The sequence below is a fragment of the Sceloporus occidentalis genome, unplaced genomic scaffold (assembly GCF_023333645.1).
Source record: "Sceloporus occidentalis isolate IW3139 unplaced genomic scaffold, rSceOcc1.0.p SCAF_8, whole genome shotgun sequence".
Classification (NCBI taxonomy): Eukaryota; Metazoa; Chordata; class Lepidosauria; order Squamata; family Phrynosomatidae; genus Sceloporus; species Sceloporus occidentalis.
Genome location: NW_028316988.1, coordinates 11,373,593 through 11,392,824, shown reverse-complemented (window position 1 = coordinate 11,392,824; position 19,232 = coordinate 11,373,593). Strand labels below are relative to the sequence as shown.

The following is a 19,232-nucleotide window of genomic DNA, read 5'->3' as shown; positions in this document are numbered from 1 at the left end:
AACCTGAGGCATTAACGGAGTTTTGTATCGGCACTTCCCATTGGGTGCAAGCACGGCCTTACGTCAGGAAAACAATTCAGGCCATTGGCCCAAAGGGTCAGACGCTCCCGCCCCCCGCATAGGCCCCACCCACTGCCTGGCACCGCTGTAAATCAAGGCCTTGGGGGCGGGGAAAAGGCCCTTTCCCGCCTCCTATTGGCCAAGAACCCTGCCTATCGAGCATCCATTCCCCTCAGTGCAGAAAACTAAGAACTTGGAAAAGTTACTTTTTGGACCATAGCTCCCCACAATACAGAGGCTGCCTGATAATAAGCTCGGCTGTGGGCCCCACAACCTACTCCAGCTCTCAGAATAGAGTTAAAGCGGTGCCAAACCGGGTTATTTCTTTAGTTTGGATGCAGCCGAAGGTTGCATCTAGAGAGAAGGTACAATGCCTCACAAGACTACAGTTCCCAGCATTCCCTTGCACTGAGCCAGGCAGTTAAAGCGGTCACTGCCATTCCCTCTCAAAGAGCCCCATTTTGGCCCCAGGTAAAAAAGGGAAGGAGATAGCAAACGCACGTTTACATGTTTATTCGGAACTAACCACCTCCCATCGGGCCTGGCTCCGCTCCTGCCGGCGCAGCAGAAGTCCCAGGGCAATCACGGATCTGCGCCTCCCGCAAGCGCAAGCCAGGCCTGGGCCTCCCATCTGGAGCGTTGTCCTTGGCCTCCTGGGCATCCCTCCTCCTCCTCCCTCCCAGTGGACTCCGCAGAGGAAGCGGAGGAGGACGGAGACGGGAGAGAGGCCCTTCCCTTCCAGGTCTGAGTCTCTGCAGGAGGGTGCAACCCCAGGGCCATCCAGCGGGAAGGGGCCTCCCAGAGAGAAGGACAGGCCCTGGCCTCCTGGGCTCTCTCTCCTCTTCTCTCTTCGTTGGCCCTCTAGGAGCACAGCGTCTTCCAAGGCCCTTCCAAGTCCGTGTCTCTGGGCCTTTCCTTCCAGGAGGAAAAGGCGGAGCTGTGTGTGCCCTTGGGGGGGGTCCTCTTGCTCAACTCCCTCGTTGGCCCTCTAGGAGCAGAGCATGAGCAGATGGAGGGGGAGGGGGAAGGCGGGGGCTGGGGCTGGGGGTGTCCTGGCCTTCCCCATCCTTTCCCTCTCCCTCCTGGAGGCCGAGGGCCGAGGGGGGTCCTCCTGCTTCTGGTCCTAGTTGACCCTGCAGGCGCGGATCATGAGGAGCTGGAGCAGGATGAAGACGGGGGACATGATGAGGCCGTACCAGAGCTCCTGGCTCTGCTGGCTGCCCAGCTTCTGGCAGAGGAGCATCTCGAAGACGAACTTGAGGCTGAGGAGGGTGAGGATCCAGAAGAGGCGGAGCACGGCCAGCCGCTTCTCGCCGTCCTGGAAGAGCCGCACCGAGACGATGGCCGTGAAGTAGGTGCTCAGCCCGTCGGCCGCGAAGAACGGCCCGAAGACGCCCCACCAGCTCAGCCCCGAGACCGAGCCGGAGCCGGCCTCGCCGTCCACCTTCAGCACCAGCAGCACCGAGGCGGCCAGCAGCGCCAGCCCCTGAAGCAGCAGCTCCAGCGGGGCGAAGCCCAGCCACTGCACCAGCTCCCGCAGCGAGAACAGCATCCTTCGCCGCCCAGGCAATCCTCCGAGGCCCGCTTCCGGCTCCCCGCGACGCACTTCCGGCGCGCTCTGGTGACGTAGGCGGAAGAGGCGCCATGCCGGGTCTGAGCGCCGGAGAGGTGAGGGCGGCGCTCGCTGCTTAGAAGACTGAATGGGGATCGACCGCAGCGGCCCTGAAGGAGGAGTGGCTGATGGGAGATGCAGTCCTCCGGGGGCTTCTGGGCCCCCAGGGCAGCCCCTTCCTCTCCTCCGAGGCCGAGAGAGTGTGGCTCCCATCGGGGCAGCGAGACCCTGGGCCCCTTCCTCCTCCGCCCCTCTTCGCTGCCCTGCCTCCATTCTCCTCCTCCTCCTCCCTTTACCTCCATGACAACAGTCCTGCAAGGGAGGGTCAAGACCCCTCAAGGGCCCAGAGGCTGCCCCCACTCTGTGTCCCAAAGGCACTTGGCGCTCAGCCAAGCTGGTGAGGCAGGAAGGTCCCTTTGGGGCCCATGGGGAAGGGTTGCCAAATCCGGGGAAGGAGGCTCTGCTTCAAGGACCGCCTCAGGCCCTCTCTCCTGGGGAGCCCCACCTGCTCCAGGGCCGTCTTTGCTGGCCGCCCCCAAGCCTCCTGTTTGGGCTCAATGATGACACCCTTCCCTGGTCCTTCAGATGGAGGGCCGGAAGATCCTGGTCCTTTTCGGCAGCCAGACGGGGACGGCCCAAGATACGGCCGAGAGGATCGGCCGGGAAGCCAAGCGGCGGCACTTCCGGTGCCGAGTGGAGGCCCTGGACGCCTTCGGAGTGGTGAGAGCCTTCCCTCCATCCCTGCTTTCACACAGACGCACGCTCACACGCCTCCTCCTCCTCCTCTGATGCGGGGACAGGGAGGGCAGCTTGGCCAGGGCTGGGGGCCAGATTGCGAAGCTCCTGCTGCCAGAGACCCCAAACCCCCAAGAAGCCAGAAGCAGGAGTGATCAGGCGTGTCCTTCTGATCTTTCTTCCAAGGCTTCCCTGATCCATGAGCCACTGGTGGTCTTCGTCTGCGCAACCACAGGGCAAGGAGACCCTCCTGATAACATGAAGGTGAGGGGGCTTCCCAGGGGTCTTCCCTCTCTGCCTTGGCCTGAGGAGTCTGGCCTTTGCTCCATCTCACCTAGGCGTGCTTTTCCCTCATTGCCTTGGAATAAGAGAGGAAGAAGCGCTCCAGGGGCCTGATCCCCAGAAGGTTTCCTGAGCGCAAGCCTCAGTCTAATGCCCCCTCCCTTCTGGGTTGGTTTTGGCCTAGAATTTCTGGCGGTTCATATTCCGGAAGAATCTGCCCCCCGGTTCCCTGAGCCGGATGGATTACGCAGTTCTGGGGCTCGGAGATTCCTCATACCCCAAGTAAGTGGCGTTTTCTACCCAGACACCCCCCCCCCCCCCCCACGACTCAGTGGCAGAGGGCAGGGGCATTTGCTGGCACAGGTGCCCTTTGTCTTCAAGCCATGGAGATTTCTGCTCCTGCCCTGCAAGCTTAGCCCAGCAGCCAGTTGCCTAGCTGGTCTCTCCCCAACCTTGAGCTGGGCTCTGGATCAACCAGAGGATAAGAACTGTTGTGAAGGATCAGGTCCCCATCTCCCAAGGTTGGCTCAGCCAATTGGTGTCAACAAACACACTACAGTTGTGCCCCCAACTGCAGCCTTTCATTTGTCCCTATAAGAACAGTTGTTGCATTTTAATGTGTCCCAACTGTTTTGTGAACTTGAATTTTGCCCTGCTCTGGTGCTCTCCTCACTGCCTGGCTGTGTCTCAATGGCTTCTCCTCTCAGGTTCAACTTCATTGCCAAGAAACTACACAAGCGGCTTCTGCAGCTGGGGGGCAGCCCCATGACGCCTGTGGCGCTGGGAGATGACCAGCATGATTTGGGGTAAGAGGCAGCAATGGGGGAGAGTGACGGGATCCCATTAAATTTAGGCCTCCTGGGGATGTCTCAGCAACGCTAAGATACTGGGCCCCTTCCTCTGAGGATCCTACTTAGGGTCTGAAACAACTCCCTTTTCTGCTCTTGTCTGTAGCCCTGATGCGGTTATTGACCCCTGGCTGCTGGATTTGTGGGACAAGGTCTTAGCTCTGTATCCTCTTCCTCCTGGCCTCCGCATAATCAGTCCAGAAATCATGTAAGTGAAAAGGAAAATAACTCCTAGGGGCAGATTTTGAGCTTATTTTTAAGTGGAAACTCAGCCCTCAAATTAATAGGATAATGCTGCTATCCTGGCCGTACCCACTGGCAGGAAAGTCCCATTGAACTCAGTGTGACTTACTTCTGAGTAGACAAGTTTAGGATTGCATTGTAAAGATTGCAAAATAGGGGCCTTAAGTGTGAAAGCAACCAATAAAGAGCCAGGTGTTGAGCAGAGTGAGGGGGTCCAGTTTGGCCCTTTCCTCTTTCCTGAATTCACCTTCTGCAGTGCAGCTAATGCACTCGGTTGAGTTTTAGGGTGGTGGTAAATGTAATTCATTTGGAAAACTCTGAACAGTCAAAAAGATGAGACCAACACCAAGGGCTGTTATTGATGTTGCACATGCAAGTAAAATGCAGCACAGGTGTCAGGGAAAGAGAGTACCTATAACACACTATCCTGATGGCCGCCTGCTCACTGGCCTTTTGCTGCCTTTATTCTTTTCTGCAGTTTACCACCCAAATTCACCTTCCAGTTTCTGGAAGAGGATGGCAGTGGCCTCAGCGAGGGCTCCTTCCAGCAGAGCCAGCTCTCTCGGGAGCCCCCCTCGGAGCTGCACCCTTTTGCTGCCCGAATGGTGTCCAACCGACGTGTGACCTCTGAATCGCACTTCCAAGATGTCCGCCTCATTGAGTTGGATGTCACTGGCTCTGGAATCGAGTGAGCTTCCTTGGCTTATGTGTCTCTGTGGTGTTTTAACAACCCTCTGAGTGTGGCTTTCTGGGTAAAGAGGCAGAGGAAGATGGGAGCATAGCCCAGTGGTGTTCATGCTCGCTCCATGCCTCCTTCCCTAAAAACAGAACAGGGAGGAAACATGGAAGGGTCCTGCTTGATAAGAACTGGGGGTTCTTCTTTGGCAGGTACACTGCTGGAGACGTGGTCATGATCCAGCCCCACAATGCTCCAGAGGAGGTGCAGCTCTTCTGCAGTCTCCTGCGTTTGGATCCTGACAGGCACTTTGTCCTGAGGCCAACCGAATCAGGTAACAAAGAGCTCCCCGAGGGGGTGATCTCTCCAGCCAGAATTGCAAGGGGGGCATGGAGTGCCTGGCAAAGCCCCTTTCACCTTCAAGGGACAGCTCTCCCTTGCCACATGTGCTCTTGTCAGATTGTGCGCAAAGTTCAGCTCTCATTTGCCAGCATCAGCCAGAAAGAGCAAAGCCAGTCCATTTCCCTGCAGAGCAGAACAGCCCAGAGATCCGAGCTAGAACAGAGCAGCTTTGAGGATCCAGCTGCCCCAAAAGCACCAGCCTCTGGAAGCCAAGACTCCCCCTTCCAAGTCCTTCTTCTTGGGTCCTTTATCACTTAATTTTATTTAGCTCAATTTTCCTGCTGTAGAGTTGTTGCACAGTTAAAGAGCTCTGGGTGTTAAATTTAGCCCAGCAAGTTTTAATTGATCGGTTTAATTGATTCATTCTGTACAACTGGCCAGAGTTAAACCATCATTTGAAAGAGGGGGAAGTACAGTGATGTTGTTCTAAGAGGGGCCTGGGTTTGCCTCCCTGATGGAAGAGGCATTCCCTGCAGATGGGGATGGTAGGAGAGGAAACTCTTTGCTATTTTCTATACAGAAGTTTCCTTGGCTTTTTTTCCCCTATTGCTTTTTTAATAAAGTGAATATTGATGCTTTAAAAGCATGCATTGCCCTGTCTGATAAGGGCTCCTTTTTCAAGCTACCTGGAAGATTCCTTGACTCTGCCAAACCCACTGCACTGCCTTGGCTGGTGGGCTTCTTGTTCCCGCCAGGCACACCCCTCCCTGCCCACCTGCCCCAGCCGTGCTCCATCCGGCGCCTGGTGACCCACTACCTGGACATCACCTGTGTCCCCCGCCGCTCCTTCTTTGAGCTTCTGGCCCATTTCTCTACCCACAAGTTGGAGCGAGAGAAGCTGCAGGAGTTCAACTCTGCCCAGGGCCAGGAGGAGCTCTATGCATACTGCAGTCGCCCACACAGGACCACGCTGGAGGTAGGGCAGTTTTTAAGCCTTTCCCATCCCCACCAGCCTGGAAGCTGCATTTCTTTGTATATTTCTGGGTTACAGAAACCTTAGGTGATCAAATAACCTTCATTTCTTCCTTCTCCTCTTCTTCCAAGGTCCTCTGTGACTTTCCTCACACAACTTGTGCCATTCCATGTGATTATCTGCTAGACCTCATTCCACGGATCAGGCCCCGTGCCTTCTCAATCGCTTCCTCCATGCTGGTAAGGAATGATGGGTCTTTCAGCAGCCCATTGAAGCAGGGTTTTTGCCTCTTGTCTCATTCTGGTGCTCTAGGCCCAATGTGTCCTCGGCAAGGTTGGCATCTTGAGCAGAAGATTGTGCCCAGAGAGCCAGTGCCAAGCAGTTGTTCCTGTTCTTGGACCTTGCATTCCCATAAAATTCCATAGTACCTTGTCTTCGTCTGGTAGTAATGCCCCCTCAAGAGGTCTCCAAGCCCTCTCTATGATAATTATTATGGCTCTGGGAAGCCTAACAATTAATGTTTCTGAGTCCAGTATCCTAGTAGTGATTTCTGTGCATGTCTGTCCCTCTTTGGACAAGGCACAGAGGGCTGGTGAATAAACATCTGGGAAGGGAAATGTCTCACAGTTTTCGTCTTTGGAGTGCAAAATTTCTTGCCTGGCGTGTGCCTTGACATCAGTCCTGCAGGTGGAGCTAGACTGGCATTGCTCACGCTCGGTCCTAGGCTGCCATCAGGGTCCATAGAACTACAGCTGGAGTCACAGAACAATATTGTTACTCGTTTAATTCTGTTTTAATGTTAATCTTTTCTATATTTGTAACTATATTGTGTAAGAGTCAGTGTGGTACAGTGGTTTGAGAGCTGAATCAGGATTCCTCTGGGAGACCAGGGTTCAAATCCCTGCTCAGCCTTGGAAACCCACTGGCCATCCTTGGGCCAGTCCCACTCTCTCAGCCTCCATGGTGGCAGACCCCCACTGAATACATCTGGCCAAGGATGGGGTTGCCATAAGTTGGAGTTGACTTGAAGGAACATAACAAAAACAATGAGAACAAAATTGTACCCATTTTAATTTTTAATCCTTTTTGTGTCCCAGTTGTGAGTAAAAGGTGGCGTATAAATAAAGATGATGGAGACTACATTTCCCCAGAATCCTCTGCCATTTTCCCAAGCTGTGAGCTTGAGCCACTAGCTAGGATCCCTGTCAAGACATGCTGTTGCTGGTCTTTCTTCAGGTCCGTCCCAACTGCATTGAGATCCTTCTGGCGGTGGTGCGCTATAAGACCTTCCTCAGTAAACCCCGGCGTGGCCTCTGCTCCACGTGGCTGGCCTCCCTTGACCCACAGAACGGTAAATTGGGGAATGCTGAGGGAAGAGGGGGCATGATGCCACCAGAGACATCTTCCTTGTGGGAAGGAAGCTGAGGTCATTCTGCTCTTCCTCACTCCAGCTATTGTTTAGTATGGAGATTAGGCTGCCTTTCAAGGCACATGGGTGGTGCTCTGGAACGTTCCCTAAGCCGAGCTGCCCCCCTGGTGGAAAGGAAGGTTGCCCCCCAGCAGCTCATAGTCCAAACGCTGCCAATAAGGGACGCTAGCAGTGGGCCAGAGGGTTGGGGAAGAGAGATGGGTATAGAGAGGAAAAGTTAGGATACGGTGAAACCTTTGCGTGCTCCTTGCTTGTTTCCTTGAACTTGATGTGTATAAAATATACATTCATTGTGCTAAAGCGGTTAAGGTCCTTCAGCCATTGAATGATAAGGTGAATGTTGATCTTTCCAGCCTTAGCAAGTAAGAGATGTGTAGGTCACCTTGGCAGCCTTGGATAATCGAGCAGAAATGTACTAAAGAAATCCATGAAAAAGGCGGGAGAGAGCGAAAGAGAGAGCGAGAGAGAGAGAGACCCTTGGGTTGGGGAGAGTGACACCAGCGCAATGAACTTGATAGAGTTGTTTTTCCAGAGTGCAGCTCCAGAATCTCTCGGCGGTTGTGCTGCCAGGAAGGTTCTGGGGTTTGCTCTGGAAAAGTACAGGTATGCATCCATTTACAAAGTGGGATGTGTTCCTGGGCATGACTTCTGTAGGAACACCAGGGGAAAGAGGTCTAGGGTTCCACCTCAAAAGGGCAGCCCAACATGTTTCAGCCAAGTTTTTCTTCAAATATTACAATATGCACATGTGAAATGAAATAACCAGGTCAGGGAAGCCTTGGATAAGGAAACATTTTGTACCTTCTAGAGACTACCTGAAGGCTTTTCCCTAAATGCTTTCAGTGATCCTGTTTTCTTTCACCAGGCTCCACTTTTATTAATTCCATTTCGATGGCCAGGCTTACAGATCTAGGCTTTTTTAGCATGCTGGAGGGAGCAGGTGACGCAGGGCTAGCTGCACTCTTTTGGGTTTATTGTCCGTGCATGCTGTTTATTTTGCCTGCCTGATAGGATCAGTTGAATTATGTTGCTCAAGCTTTATTGCATTATTGGGTTGTAACAATGAAAGACTGTGTTTTTGCATCCTCCTTTCAGTATTGTTCCAATGTGGATGTTGCAAAAAAAAAAAAAAAAAGTCAAGTCCAGGTAGATAGAGGACAGGAGAAAAGGCTGAGAGGGCATCAAAAGGAGTGGCCATAAAAAGGAGCTCCTCTGTTGGCAGCTGTGTTAAGTGAGGTATGCCTGTAATGTCAGAGGCAGCGGAAAAACATCCAGAAAGAGGTGTGAAGGAAAGGCCCTTGGAGCCCAAGGGGGAAGGACTGGGACCAGGGGTGGGGGCCGCTCTGGGATGTTCCTTTTGCCTGTCATGGGACGCTTCATGCCTCTCAGGCCCAAAATAACCCTCCCAGGAAGAGGAATGCTAGAAATGTGTTTGTTTGCCCTGAGAGAGAGGGAGAGAGCAAGGGCTGCACTTCAGCGCACAAAGATGGGTCAGAGGGAGATGGGAAGAGAAACACTCCATGACTGTGTGGATGCCCTCCCTTTGATGCTGTCCTGATTCACACAAGCGCCTTGTTTCCCAGAGGCTGCCCGGGTTCCTCTCTGGGTGAAGAAAGGAGGGATGAAATTCCCGGCTGAACCAGAGACACCTGTGGTCCTGATTGGGCCTGGCACCGGGGTGGCCCCCTTCCGAGCAGCAATCCAGGAGCGAGTCACCCAAGGCAAACAAGGTGACTCCCTGCCCTGGGGAAAGGTCCTCTGCTACAGGTCTGCTGTGGACAACGCATTGTTTGGGCTCCGTTCAGAACTGCGTTGGAGTTATTTGGGTGGAGCTGGAGTGCACTGCCCTTGCCTGCCCTGTGGTTTTCACCAGGGGGCACTCTGCATCTGGACACATTTTTGGGAATGGCAAGCAAGTGTGAGCGTTCCTCCTCAGCTAATCAGTCTCTGCTTGAATGCCTGGGTCAGATGCTGTGGCTGCCACCAGAAGTGTCTCTCTGTCTGTGGGAGAGAGAGGGAGAAAACAAGAATTGCTGGTCTAGGAAGCCTCCAGGATCAGACATAATCCTCGAAAGCTGTGTGCCAGGCTTTACTGTAATGAAAATGTGTCTCTCTATAAACAGAAAATAAACCTGTGGCCACATCTGGTTGGGGTGGTGGTGTTTTCTATGGGCGTGCAACCCATGGGAGATCTGGGGGAAGGGGAGCTGCCACAGTGACCCTCAACCCTGCAGCGGTTGCCTGACCCAGAACTTTACATAGTGGGGAAAAAGGACCCACCCAGCCTCACACTGGCATTGGAATAGTTTTCAGAGCCAACCCCATTCCTAGCTGGTGGGGCCCCAAATTATGAACCCTCCATTGCATTTGTGGGAGATTTGGTCACTGCCTGCCTGCCGCCGCTGGGAGTTAAGTTGGCCCATGATGTCCCCCGGTTTCCTCTTGCAGGGAATTGCCTGTTTTTCGGCTGCCGACAGAAAGGAAAAGATTTTTACTGCCAGGAGGAATGGGAAGAGCTGGTGAAGAGGGGCTTCATGATGCTGTTTGTGGCCTTCTCCCGGGATCAGGTTAGTTCCAAGCAGGAGGCACTGCAGGGCCTCCCTCCACAAACTCTGACCCTCATCAGTCACTCAGGCCAGGATGGAAAGCCCAGAAGGCAGAGGTCCCTCTTCTGCCCTGGCAAAATGCTGTTTCTGTCTCCTCTCAATGTGGCATTTGGCATCTGGGGCCTTTCCCTTTCTTTTTGTGTTGCCACCGTATGTGGTCCTATAATATTTGCTGCTGCTGTTGCTGTGTCCATGTCGTGAATCATCATCTTTATCAATGTTTTGTAGGAAGGGGTCCATAGCTTTCATGGGTTTATCAGATGGGGGTCTGTGCTGAAGGAAAGGGCAAGACCCCCTGCTACTTGTCCACAGGCCCTGAGCTGCCCCTGATTGGGGAGGGGACTAGTACCTGCAGGAAGGCCATCTTGCAGCCCTTTCCATTGCCTGATGTCAGGGCCAGTCCCTCTGGGTTCATCTCCCAAAGGAGGGCCTGTGGCTCATGCCTGGCTTCTCTTCCAGTAGCAGATTGCATCCGTGGCACAGGGCCGTGGACAGGAAGGAGTGCTCCAGCCACCCAGTTATCCTCCTCCGTGCTCCAGGAATGCTTTTGAATTCCTGCCTCCTCCCTTTTCTGACCTTCTTCCCTGTTGAATCAGGAGCTGACTCTGCAGCCAGGCTTCCCAGGCGTGTATGCGTGTGCCCATGTGTTGGTGCCCGCACCTGACTGTCTACAGGTGGGGCTGGAACTCCTTGGAGAAGGAAGAGGAGCAGCCCAGGCAGTGGGAGGCTTTGCTCTCAGAGGCAAAGGGGGGGTGGTTATAAAATGACCCCCCCACACACACACATACACACACACACCGTGGAGTGGAGAAAGCAGGCGGGCAGATGGCTGTCCCCAGACTTTTGAGGTGGGGATTTTATCCTTTTAAATGGATGGGAAATAAACGCCATAATGAGTTCATTTAGTGGTGGGAGGAGCCGCCCAGAAATGTAGTGTCGACCACTGGGCTTGAATGGTCTTTTTAAAAAGCCCAAGTCTGGGGAGAGAGGAGAGGAAAAGGGGTCTCTCATTTGATGTATGCATGACCCCACAGTAGAACTTCAATGGTTTGAGGCAATCTACCTGCAAGTACCAGTTTCTGGCTGGAGGGCAAAACCAAGGGCCTGCACTGGATTAGTCCCTGAATGATGCAGGCTCCCAACTTCTGGGTTCCACTTGCCCTGTTAAGGCGTTCTTCTGCCCTGGGGGGCAGGTGGGTAGGTAGGCAGGTAAGTAGAGAAGGTGGGTTAGGAAGCCAGCCCCAGCACTCCTTTTTAGACCGAGGGAATGAATGAGAGGATGTCCCTGTTGGGCTTTTCCATGATCTCTTGGTGTTCTGCCCTCCAGGAAGAGAAGATTTACGTCCAGCACCGCCTCAAGGAGAACAAAGCGCTCATCTGGAACCTGGTGGGATGCCAGGGTGCCCACATCTACCTGGCCGGGTGAGTGCCAAGAAGGGGATTCCCTTCTTCAAAAGCCCTTCCAGCCCTCTGGCATGGCAGATCCTAGGCCATTGTCCCACTTGCTCGCCCCCAGGACATGCCAAGGCAGCCATGGTTGGCTCAGGTGGAGGCCACGGGCCATCCGTGTCACGAGTCGCCTGTTGGGATGCGTAAGGGCCTCTGGCGGAAACCTCTGTCCGTCTTCCTACATGACAAGAACAGGATTTCCTGGGTAAACGGGTTCCTCCGCGTTCCTGGAAGCGCCATCAGCCCTCGGGGGAGATGCCTCAAATGAGGGTAGAGGAGTTTGCTCAGCAGCTACCAGGAATCAGAAGTTCAGAACCAACCCAGGCAAAGTGGTCATAGCACTGGTGCCTTTGTGCCTTGTAGAGGCTTAGCCCCACAGGATGGCCCTCCCTGACATGTCAGCTTTACTTACACCTTTTCCTTTTTAAAACAAGTTTCTCCAGTCACTCTCCATGACAAAGATAAGAACAAAAAAAAAAAAAGGAATAGGTGGCTGTTGCCTACTGTCTGAAAAAGGGATCCACAGTCCACAAAACCAGTGGGTCAGGATTAAGGGAATCACAGTCTCCTGGTTTTCCTTTCCCTCCCCAGTTTTCAAACTGAAACAGACAAACCAGGCAACCCCCATCTTCCACTGTTTCTGCCCCAAAGGCCCAACGTTGGCATGCGTGTAGTTTCAATATTTAACATTTTTATAACATACAACCCCTATATCCATGATGGCCCTGAGGGCCCTTCCTCAGAGGAGCTCAAGGAGGCTACGTGGACCTTCCTCTCCCCACCTGATCCTGACAATAACCCTGTAAGGCGGGTCAGTCTAAGAGAGAGAGAGAGGCCTAGAGAACCTCAAGGCTGAGATGGGGTCTGACCCCAGGATGCCCTGCCCTGGGCCTGTCTTCCCCCACCCCTTCCCTTCGGATCTCCCACCCAGTCACAAGCTGGCCCCTTTCTCTTCCAGGAACGCCAAGCAAATGCCCGAGGGAGTGGCCGAAGCCCTGAAGTCCATCTTCCAGTCAGAAGGAGGCCTCTCTGCCCTGGAAGCCGAGGACTACCTGGCCAACCTGGAACGCGCCGGCCGCTTCCAGGCCGAGACCTGGTCTTGAGTTGCTCCCACTGAGTCTCAGGTGGACAGAGGGAGGGATGGGCCGATGTGGGGGGGCCCAGACTCTGGTCAGGACCAATAAACCTGGGCTAGCACCTTTTCTCTGGCTCCTGAATTTTGCTTTTGAGTAGAAGAGGATGCCTTTGCCTCCTTCCCACCACCAGCTTCTCATCCAAGTGACCCGATGTCCAAGGCATGGCTCTTCTTGAGCCCATGAGGGAAAGCAGAAAAGAGGAGCCACCCTAATGGCAAGTCCGAGACCTGGGAGAGGGACAGAGCCAGGTAGGGGTGCATGTAATGGGGTGTGTTAGCAAAAGAGGGGTGCTCCCTGGGGCCCAGCTGGGCCTGGCCTCTGAGCACCTTCTCTTCCTGCCCAACCATCTGGCTCTCTCACATTCCTGCCCTTCTGCTTCCTCCTCCAGCCACCTTCTCCTTCTCGCAGCCAGGTGAGCCAAGAGTCACTGGGGCCAGGCCAGTGAGTCAGGAGGCACCTGACCCCATTCTTGCCTTGCCTGCCTGGGAAGTAGAACAAGTGGGTCAGGGGAGCCATGCAGTGCTACCCTTGGCAGAGGTGGGGGGATGGCTGGCAGGTCCCTTGGCTGGCTACTTTGGGGAACCCACTCCCTGCTGCAGGCTGCAAGGGCCTCTCAAGGAATGCCCAGATTCTTCGCTGGGCGAGAGCCTAGGTCCCTCCGCTTCCCTGTCTTAATGGGGACCAGACTCTGGGAGATCCACTGGCCACACTGGAAAGGCCTCCTCCCTTTCCTTCTGTTGCTTATCCCCAGCAGCTGGAGCTCAGAGGTAGACTGCCTCTAAACCTGGAAGTGCCATTTCACTGTGACTTATGTGTTGTTGTTTTTAAAAAGACAACATCTCTGTAGTCCCCTACCCCCCCAAAAAAAATTAGAGGACACATTTGCTATAAACTCAAGGAGAGACAACAGCAGAAGAGGAGGGAACTTGCGGGCCCAGAATTACAAAGGAATGGGGGAAGAGGTTGTTAAGTGGAGAGACCTAGGCCTTGTGACAGAAGGCATGCAATCTATATCTTCACTCAAATGACGCTTGTTTGCTGCAAGGTGAATTGGGCAGGAAGCTGTGCCTGGCACAGGAAAGGGCTTCTCTCTGGTTGGAGGTGGAGGAGGACCGGAGGCCAACCTGGGAGGCCTCACCTGGCTGATGGCTCCTCCTGCCTGGCTGATAGGCACTGTGCTCCTCTGATTTGTCCTGAGTCTTGGAAGCTGACAAACCTGATCCTGCCTGGCTAGAGCCAGCCTCCTTCCCTCCCTCAAGTTGGCAGTCATATTTGGCCTCAGCAGGTACAAAGGGCAAGCCGGAGAACCAGCAGCTCAGAAGAGGAAGAAGATTGCCTGGCAGACGCTGGCACTGAGAAGAGGCCCTTCTTTTGAGGCAACAAGCTTCTGGCCTTGGTGCGTTTCAGGAATTTGAACCCAGCTTCTCCCACGGACTCTTGGTACCATTCCCAAACAGGGTGAGATGGGAGGGTGCTGCCGACCGCCTGCAGCTTCTTTGGCATTGAGCAGCTGCCAGAAGGACTGGCACAAAGCCCAGGCCCTGTGCCAAAGTGGCTGGTCCTCTCAAGGCCAGGGCTACTAAGACAGATGGCAGCAGATGACTCCAAAGGCAAGGCCTTGATGGCAGAACCAGTTCTCGGGTCCAATCCAGAGGAGACAGAGGTTGTTGGTCCAGGGGCCATGTCCCCTTGTGCCCCTTCCAGGCATGACACAGAGGTGGAACAGACCTGCGGAGGGCCCACAGTGCCAGCCGGCCATGAGGAGGTGGGGCAGGGCCAGCCGGGGCAGACTGTGCCAGTGGAGGGCTGCCTCCCACAGCGAGGGGGGTCCGGCCTGGAAGCGGGGGGCCCTACCACAGAGTCTGAGGAAGAGGGCAAGAGGCACAACCAAAAGGCAGAGGAGGATGGGGGCCATCCCATGCTGGGTCCCCCAATTCCCACAGCACCCTCTTCTGAACTGGAAGGCCTCCTGCCCAGAGCCAAAGAAGAGGACGGTGGTGACCCCCAGGGGTCCATTGCAGTGGGAAATGGGCAGGAGCTTCCTCTGGGCGAAGGCACAGGAGCAGGGGCAACGGTCAGCTTCTGGGAGGATCCAGCCCAGTGCAGAGGTCAGCAGGAGGAGGAGGAGGAAGAGACCAAATCCTGTTGCATCCAAGCTGAGGACCCCAGCGAAGAGCAGGAGTGCCCAATTTGTACAGAGCTTTATGACCGGGAGGACCATTGTCCGGCCCCCCTGAACTGCGGCCACATCATCTGCGGCCAGTGCCTGCAAGCCATCATGGAGGCAGCCAGTGCCGCAGACATTGGCCGTGTGCGCTGCCCCATCTGCCGCCAGAAGACTCCCATGATGGAGTGGGAGATCTGCCGGCTTCAGGAGGAGCTACTTCTACTGGGGGCCGCCCAGGGCACAGCCGCAGGTGTCCCGATACCTCTCTTCTTCAGCCCACTGCCCGCCCGGCGCCCGGGCTTCTGGGGAGGCCTGGAGCACCACTTCCAGGTCCGCTTCCACACCACGCGCATGGTGGGCTTCCTGCCCTGCCTCCGATACCCTCCCCGCCTGATCCAGGGTCTGTCCCGGCTGGAGGGCCGCTGCCACTGGGGCTACCGTCTGGCCCTGGTGGCCCTGATGGGGGTCGAGACCCTCAGCCTCCTGCTGGTCTTCCTCCCCATTGCCCTCCTCCTCCTCCTCTTCCTCATCATGGACCAGTAGAGCAGCTCCAGGACCCTCCTGACTGGCCCAGGACCCTCACGCGTGCCCCAGTCCCAGAATTAGGGGCTCTTGCGGAGGAGAGTGACCCCACGTTGGAGCTGAGGGGCATCAACTGTGGCTTTGAAGAACCTGCCTGGGCCTCCCCTTCCCTTCAACTATCCAGCAGTTTAGAAACATCTGGACCAGCCACCCATGTGCCTCCCTTCTACCTCCCAGCTGGCCATTTGCATCTAGACATATCAGTCTCAGGACATAGAGGAGCCGTGGAGATGGAGGGGAAGCATGGGTTTACCTGAGGCAGAGGCAACACTCCTCAGCACTGGCACAAGGCTCATGGGAGCTGCAGTCCAGCCACATCTGGAGGGCCAGGCTATTCCCACCTCAGTCTCTCAGGGGAGGTTCTGGGGGGCTAAGGGGGACAGCAACTCGTGAGATCAGGGAGCCATGGAGGGGCCAGAGTCCCCATGCCAGACCTTGGGGACAGGGACAGTTCCCTCCCCGGATGGAAGCGCCGGTTCCCTTCCAGATGCAATTCTGTGGCTCCAATGAAGGGAGCAAGAGGAAAGGCAGCCAGCTGGAGGCCTTCCTTTTGGTTTTGCATAGTTTTTGGATTGCTGCTCTTTAATTTTTAATCAATATTTATTATAACCTTTTAATACAAATGTGTGGTTTGTGAAAGCAATCTAGCTTCAAAGGGCCAGTGGGATTTGGGGTGGGGGGCATTGTGCAAAGATATACCAGGTGGGGGCTGGGGGCCATGTCTGCCAGGGAGGAAACGTGGGGTTGGTCCCATCCCTGACCTCCCCCCGCGCTTCAGTGCTAAGTCAGTGCCAGGCTTGTGCCAAGGCTAGTGCTCAGTTTGCAGGATGAGTCCTCTTGCCTCCCCCGCCTTCCCTTGTGTCACAATGGCTGCCCTGGAAAGTCCGACTTCCCTCCATGGGGCTAGCTCATAGCAGTCACAGGGGTGTCTTGATATTCCCCTTCCATGAGCAATGATTCCCTCTGCCTCCCTGCTAGCCAAAGCCTGCAGGGCTGGTGCCGGAGGAGGAAGGAGCCTTTCTTTTGGCTTGGCCTCCATCTCCATCTTGCAAAATGCCCTATTGCACAAGACTCTCTCTCTCTCTCTCTCTCTCTCTGTGCTTGCAGCATTCACACTGGGCCCGGTTGCATGTGCTTCTCCCTCTGGGTCTCCAGCAGTGCCCCCGCAAAGCGTGGCAGTGAGGAGGGGGCTTCGAGGCCACGATGCCCAGCTCTCCAGCCACAGCCCAAGCGCAGCAAGCACAGCTCCTGCCAGCTGCCCAGGCAGCCTTTGTGCCAGAGGGAGGCAGGAACGTGCCAAGCCTCTCTGGAGCCACCCAAAGAAGGGGGGCTTGCCATGCCCCCCCCCAGCACATGCGGAGCCACACGTGGCACATGGAGGCCCTGCAAGAGCGGGATTGGTGCCCAGGATGGGTAGTTGCCCAGCAACACGCAGGAGCAGCTTTGCAGTACCAGCCGGGAGAGGAGGAGAGAGAGAGAGAGAGAAAGAAAGAGGCAGAAAGATGGAAGGAGGATGGGAGGCCCCTCTTCTCCCCTCTGGATGGGGGCCTCGGGGTCAAAGGGCATCCGGCCGCATCCTGCCCCCCCATCCGGCCCAGGTGCCTCCTCTCCCCTCTTCAGAGCCTCCCCCGTTCTTTGGGCTTTCTCAAGAGAGGGCCACCTTGCCAATGCACCAGCCTGGGACTCTGTTGTTTGGGGAGGGTTGCAGACTCCAGGCAGAAGTGCAAAGGGCAGGCAAGAGCAGTAGCTCCCAAGTCCACAAGGCTAACAAAAGGTTGCTGGGGCTCTGGGGAAAGGGAAGCGGCCTTCGCAGGGCAGGGCAGGGCAGGGCAGGGGAGACAGGTGCAGCTTCTGGAGGACTGGGAAAGGATAACCCCCAGGGCCAGACAGTGTCCCCTGCGCAGGATTCCCAGCCACGAAGGACGCATCCTCCCTCCCAGTCCTAAGGGTCATTCAAAGAGGCCTTGCCTGCAGGCCCTGCTTGCTTGTTTGGATGATGAGGGAGGAGGCCTTCGGGGACTAATTGAATCACAGCCCAGCCAAGTGCAGAGCATCACTGCCCACACAGAGGCAGCCTGGGAAGGAAGGAAGGAAGGAAGGAAGGAAGGAAGGAAGGAAGGAAGGAAAGGGAAGCACCACCCAGGCAACCGAGGGCATCCTGCTGCCTGTTCAGATTTGACCCTTTGGCCCTCCAGATGCCACTGCAATACCCCACGCAACACACACAGGACTCAATACGCAACTGCGCAGGAGCCACTGGCTCCTTATTTGGAGTCAGGCTGCAGCTGAGCATGGAAGAGACATTCAAAGCTGTTCAAAAGTCAAAGAAGGGCCCCGAAGGCTGCACCCAGCCAAAGTAGGCCCTTCTGGTCTGGTCAATGACTTCTCCAGGTGGCCAACCCCCATCATTCCTCATCACTGGGCAGACTGATGGGGGATAATAGGAAGTAGAGCTCCCTCAGGCCAGGATGCCAGACAACCATGAACCCCTGATAAGTTTCCGCCAGGCAGAGAGCATGCGGTTCCCCCCTTTGAGTCAGACTTACTCTTGAGTAAGCTGACTGAACATCAGCCCTTGGCACTGCCAAACTGGGCGGCTGCCCCTTTGGCTCTTCCATTGTCCCTCCTGGCACCAAATCTCCTGGCAGGGACCATTCCAGAAGAAACAGAGGCTGGGAAGCAATGTTTGCAAAGTGCCAGGGAAACGGATGCTGCGGGCATTGCTCCCAGGAGACTCTTGCTGGGAAGGGAAAGAGAGGGGAGTGGTGGCACTGTCACAGCCCCACATGCACATACGCAAACACATGCATCTTCCCCAGTGCCACCCTGGCTGGGCATGATCCTGGCCAGCCTCCAACCCTCTCACCAACACTCCTCCTTCCCAGGGTTTTTGTTGACCTCTGGAAACCTGGTTGGCTTTTCAAATCTGCCACCCTTACCCTGGTACATGAGACACCAAGCAGCCCATGAACACCACCAGCACCCCTTTGGTGCCAATGCAGGCTGGAAATGGAGAAAGATGAAGAGAGGGTGTGAAAGCTGCCCACGGCAATGGCTGTGGAATTGGTTGGAGCCTGCAGTCCAGAGGCAGGTTTGGCGAGTCTGGCTCCTTGCTGACTGCTTGCCTTTCCCCACACCATCGGGGTGCCAGCTCCACCCTTTGGACCTTGGACCAGGCCCATCTTTGTCTCCGGCCCGGTTACCCACCCACCCACCTACCCACCCCACCCAGCCCCACCGCTTCCAGCGTCCTGAGATGGAGATGGCTCAGTGGGTCACTTGGTCTACTTTTTGGTTCAGTGTGTATCTTTATTTGGGAGGTTTGGTTGGAGTTTAACAAGACCAGATAGAAAACATGAAGAGGAGGAGCATCAGTGTGGCTGGCAGCCAGAGAAACTGGCAGGTGGTGCCCAGTGTGTGGGTGTGTGTCTCTGCAGCCACAGCGACTGGCCGGAGTTCCTTGCCAGCCCCTTCCCTGGGCCTAAAACCAGAGTTTTTAGGTGGTGGGACATGGGGCATTTGGAGGCCTTCTCTGGGCCCTGGTGGTTTCATCTCCAGAGGCCTCAGCAAGCGTAGCTCCATGCCTCTTTGCATCAGAGGAACTGTGAGGGGACCAAGCCTGTCTAACAGAGGTTTAAAAGCCCATGGAAGAGGCTGGTTCTGTCCACACCCGATTCCTCCCAGTTCTCTCCACTAGAATTCAACAGACAGAAGCAATCCTTTGAATCCCATCCTGGGACGGGTCCAAACTCCAATGGGAAAGACCTCTCAGGAGCTGCCACCTGCCTTGCCCACCCTCCTCTTTGCCTCCTTGGATCTGGAGCTCAGCGTTCCCAATACAACGCACACAGGCCAGCCTTCTGTGAATGGTACATGCCAGCAAAAGCCCACTTTAAGTGTGCATACTTTGGGGGGATCATTACAGAGGTTGGCATTCCTTCCTGGCCCTGCAATGACCAAAGCCCCCCCCCCCCCCCCCGACTTAACACAGAGTTATTCCATGCCCTCCAGTAGTCCTGTGGCTGGAGGAGAACCGGAGGGGAAGCCTTGGGTTCTGCCCCCATAGTAGATGCAAAATGACTGCATTTCAGC

At 55.4% G+C, this 19,232-nt stretch overlaps 3 protein-coding genes across 5 annotated transcripts; 2 read left to right on the top strand and 1 right to left on the bottom strand.

Annotated features, from left to right (window-relative positions):
• Window positions 1-558: 558 nt before the first annotated feature.
• Window positions 559-1,650, bottom strand: TMEM203 (transmembrane protein 203). The gene has a single exon (XM_089534608.1). The coding sequence runs from the start codon at window positions 1,610-1,612 to the stop codon at window positions 1,184-1,186; it is 429 nt and encodes a 142-aa protein (XP_089390734.1). The 5' UTR covers window positions 1,613-1,650; the 3' UTR covers window positions 559-1,183.
• Window positions 1,651-1,682: 32 nt separating this feature from the next.
• On the top strand, window positions 1,683-12,457 carry NDOR1 (NADPH dependent diflavin oxidoreductase 1). Of its 3 annotated transcripts, none has more exons than XM_089534590.1 (15): window positions 1,683-1,728; window positions 2,258-2,392; window positions 2,594-2,671; window positions 2,874-2,971; window positions 3,397-3,495; window positions 3,644-3,745; window positions 4,259-4,468; window positions 4,669-4,790; window positions 5,554-5,774; window positions 5,903-6,010; window positions 7,008-7,122; window positions 8,784-8,930; window positions 9,649-9,767; window positions 11,134-11,228; window positions 12,214-12,457. In XM_089534590.1, exons 1-15 carry the CDS (start codon window positions 1,705-1,707, stop codon window positions 12,356-12,358), a joined length of 1,818 nt encoding a protein of 605 aa, XP_089390716.1. In that variant the 5' UTR covers window positions 1,683-1,704; the 3' UTR covers window positions 12,359-12,457. The 3 variants fall into 3 exon arrangements, with proteins under 3 accessions (XP_089390716.1, XP_089390715.1, XP_089390717.1); XM_089534589.1 differs by having other exon boundaries at window positions 5,422-5,774; XM_089534591.1 differs by lacking the exon at window positions 8,784-8,930 and having other exon boundaries at window positions 5,422-5,774.
• Window positions 12,458-13,781: 1,324 nt separating this feature from the next.
• Window positions 13,782-15,712, top strand: RNF229 (ring finger protein 229). The gene has a single exon (XM_089534592.1). It carries the CDS (start codon window positions 13,980-13,982, stop codon window positions 15,099-15,101), a length of 1,122 nt encoding a protein of 373 aa, XP_089390718.1. The 5' UTR covers window positions 13,782-13,979; the 3' UTR covers window positions 15,102-15,712.
• Window positions 15,713-19,232: the final 3,520 nt, after the last annotated feature.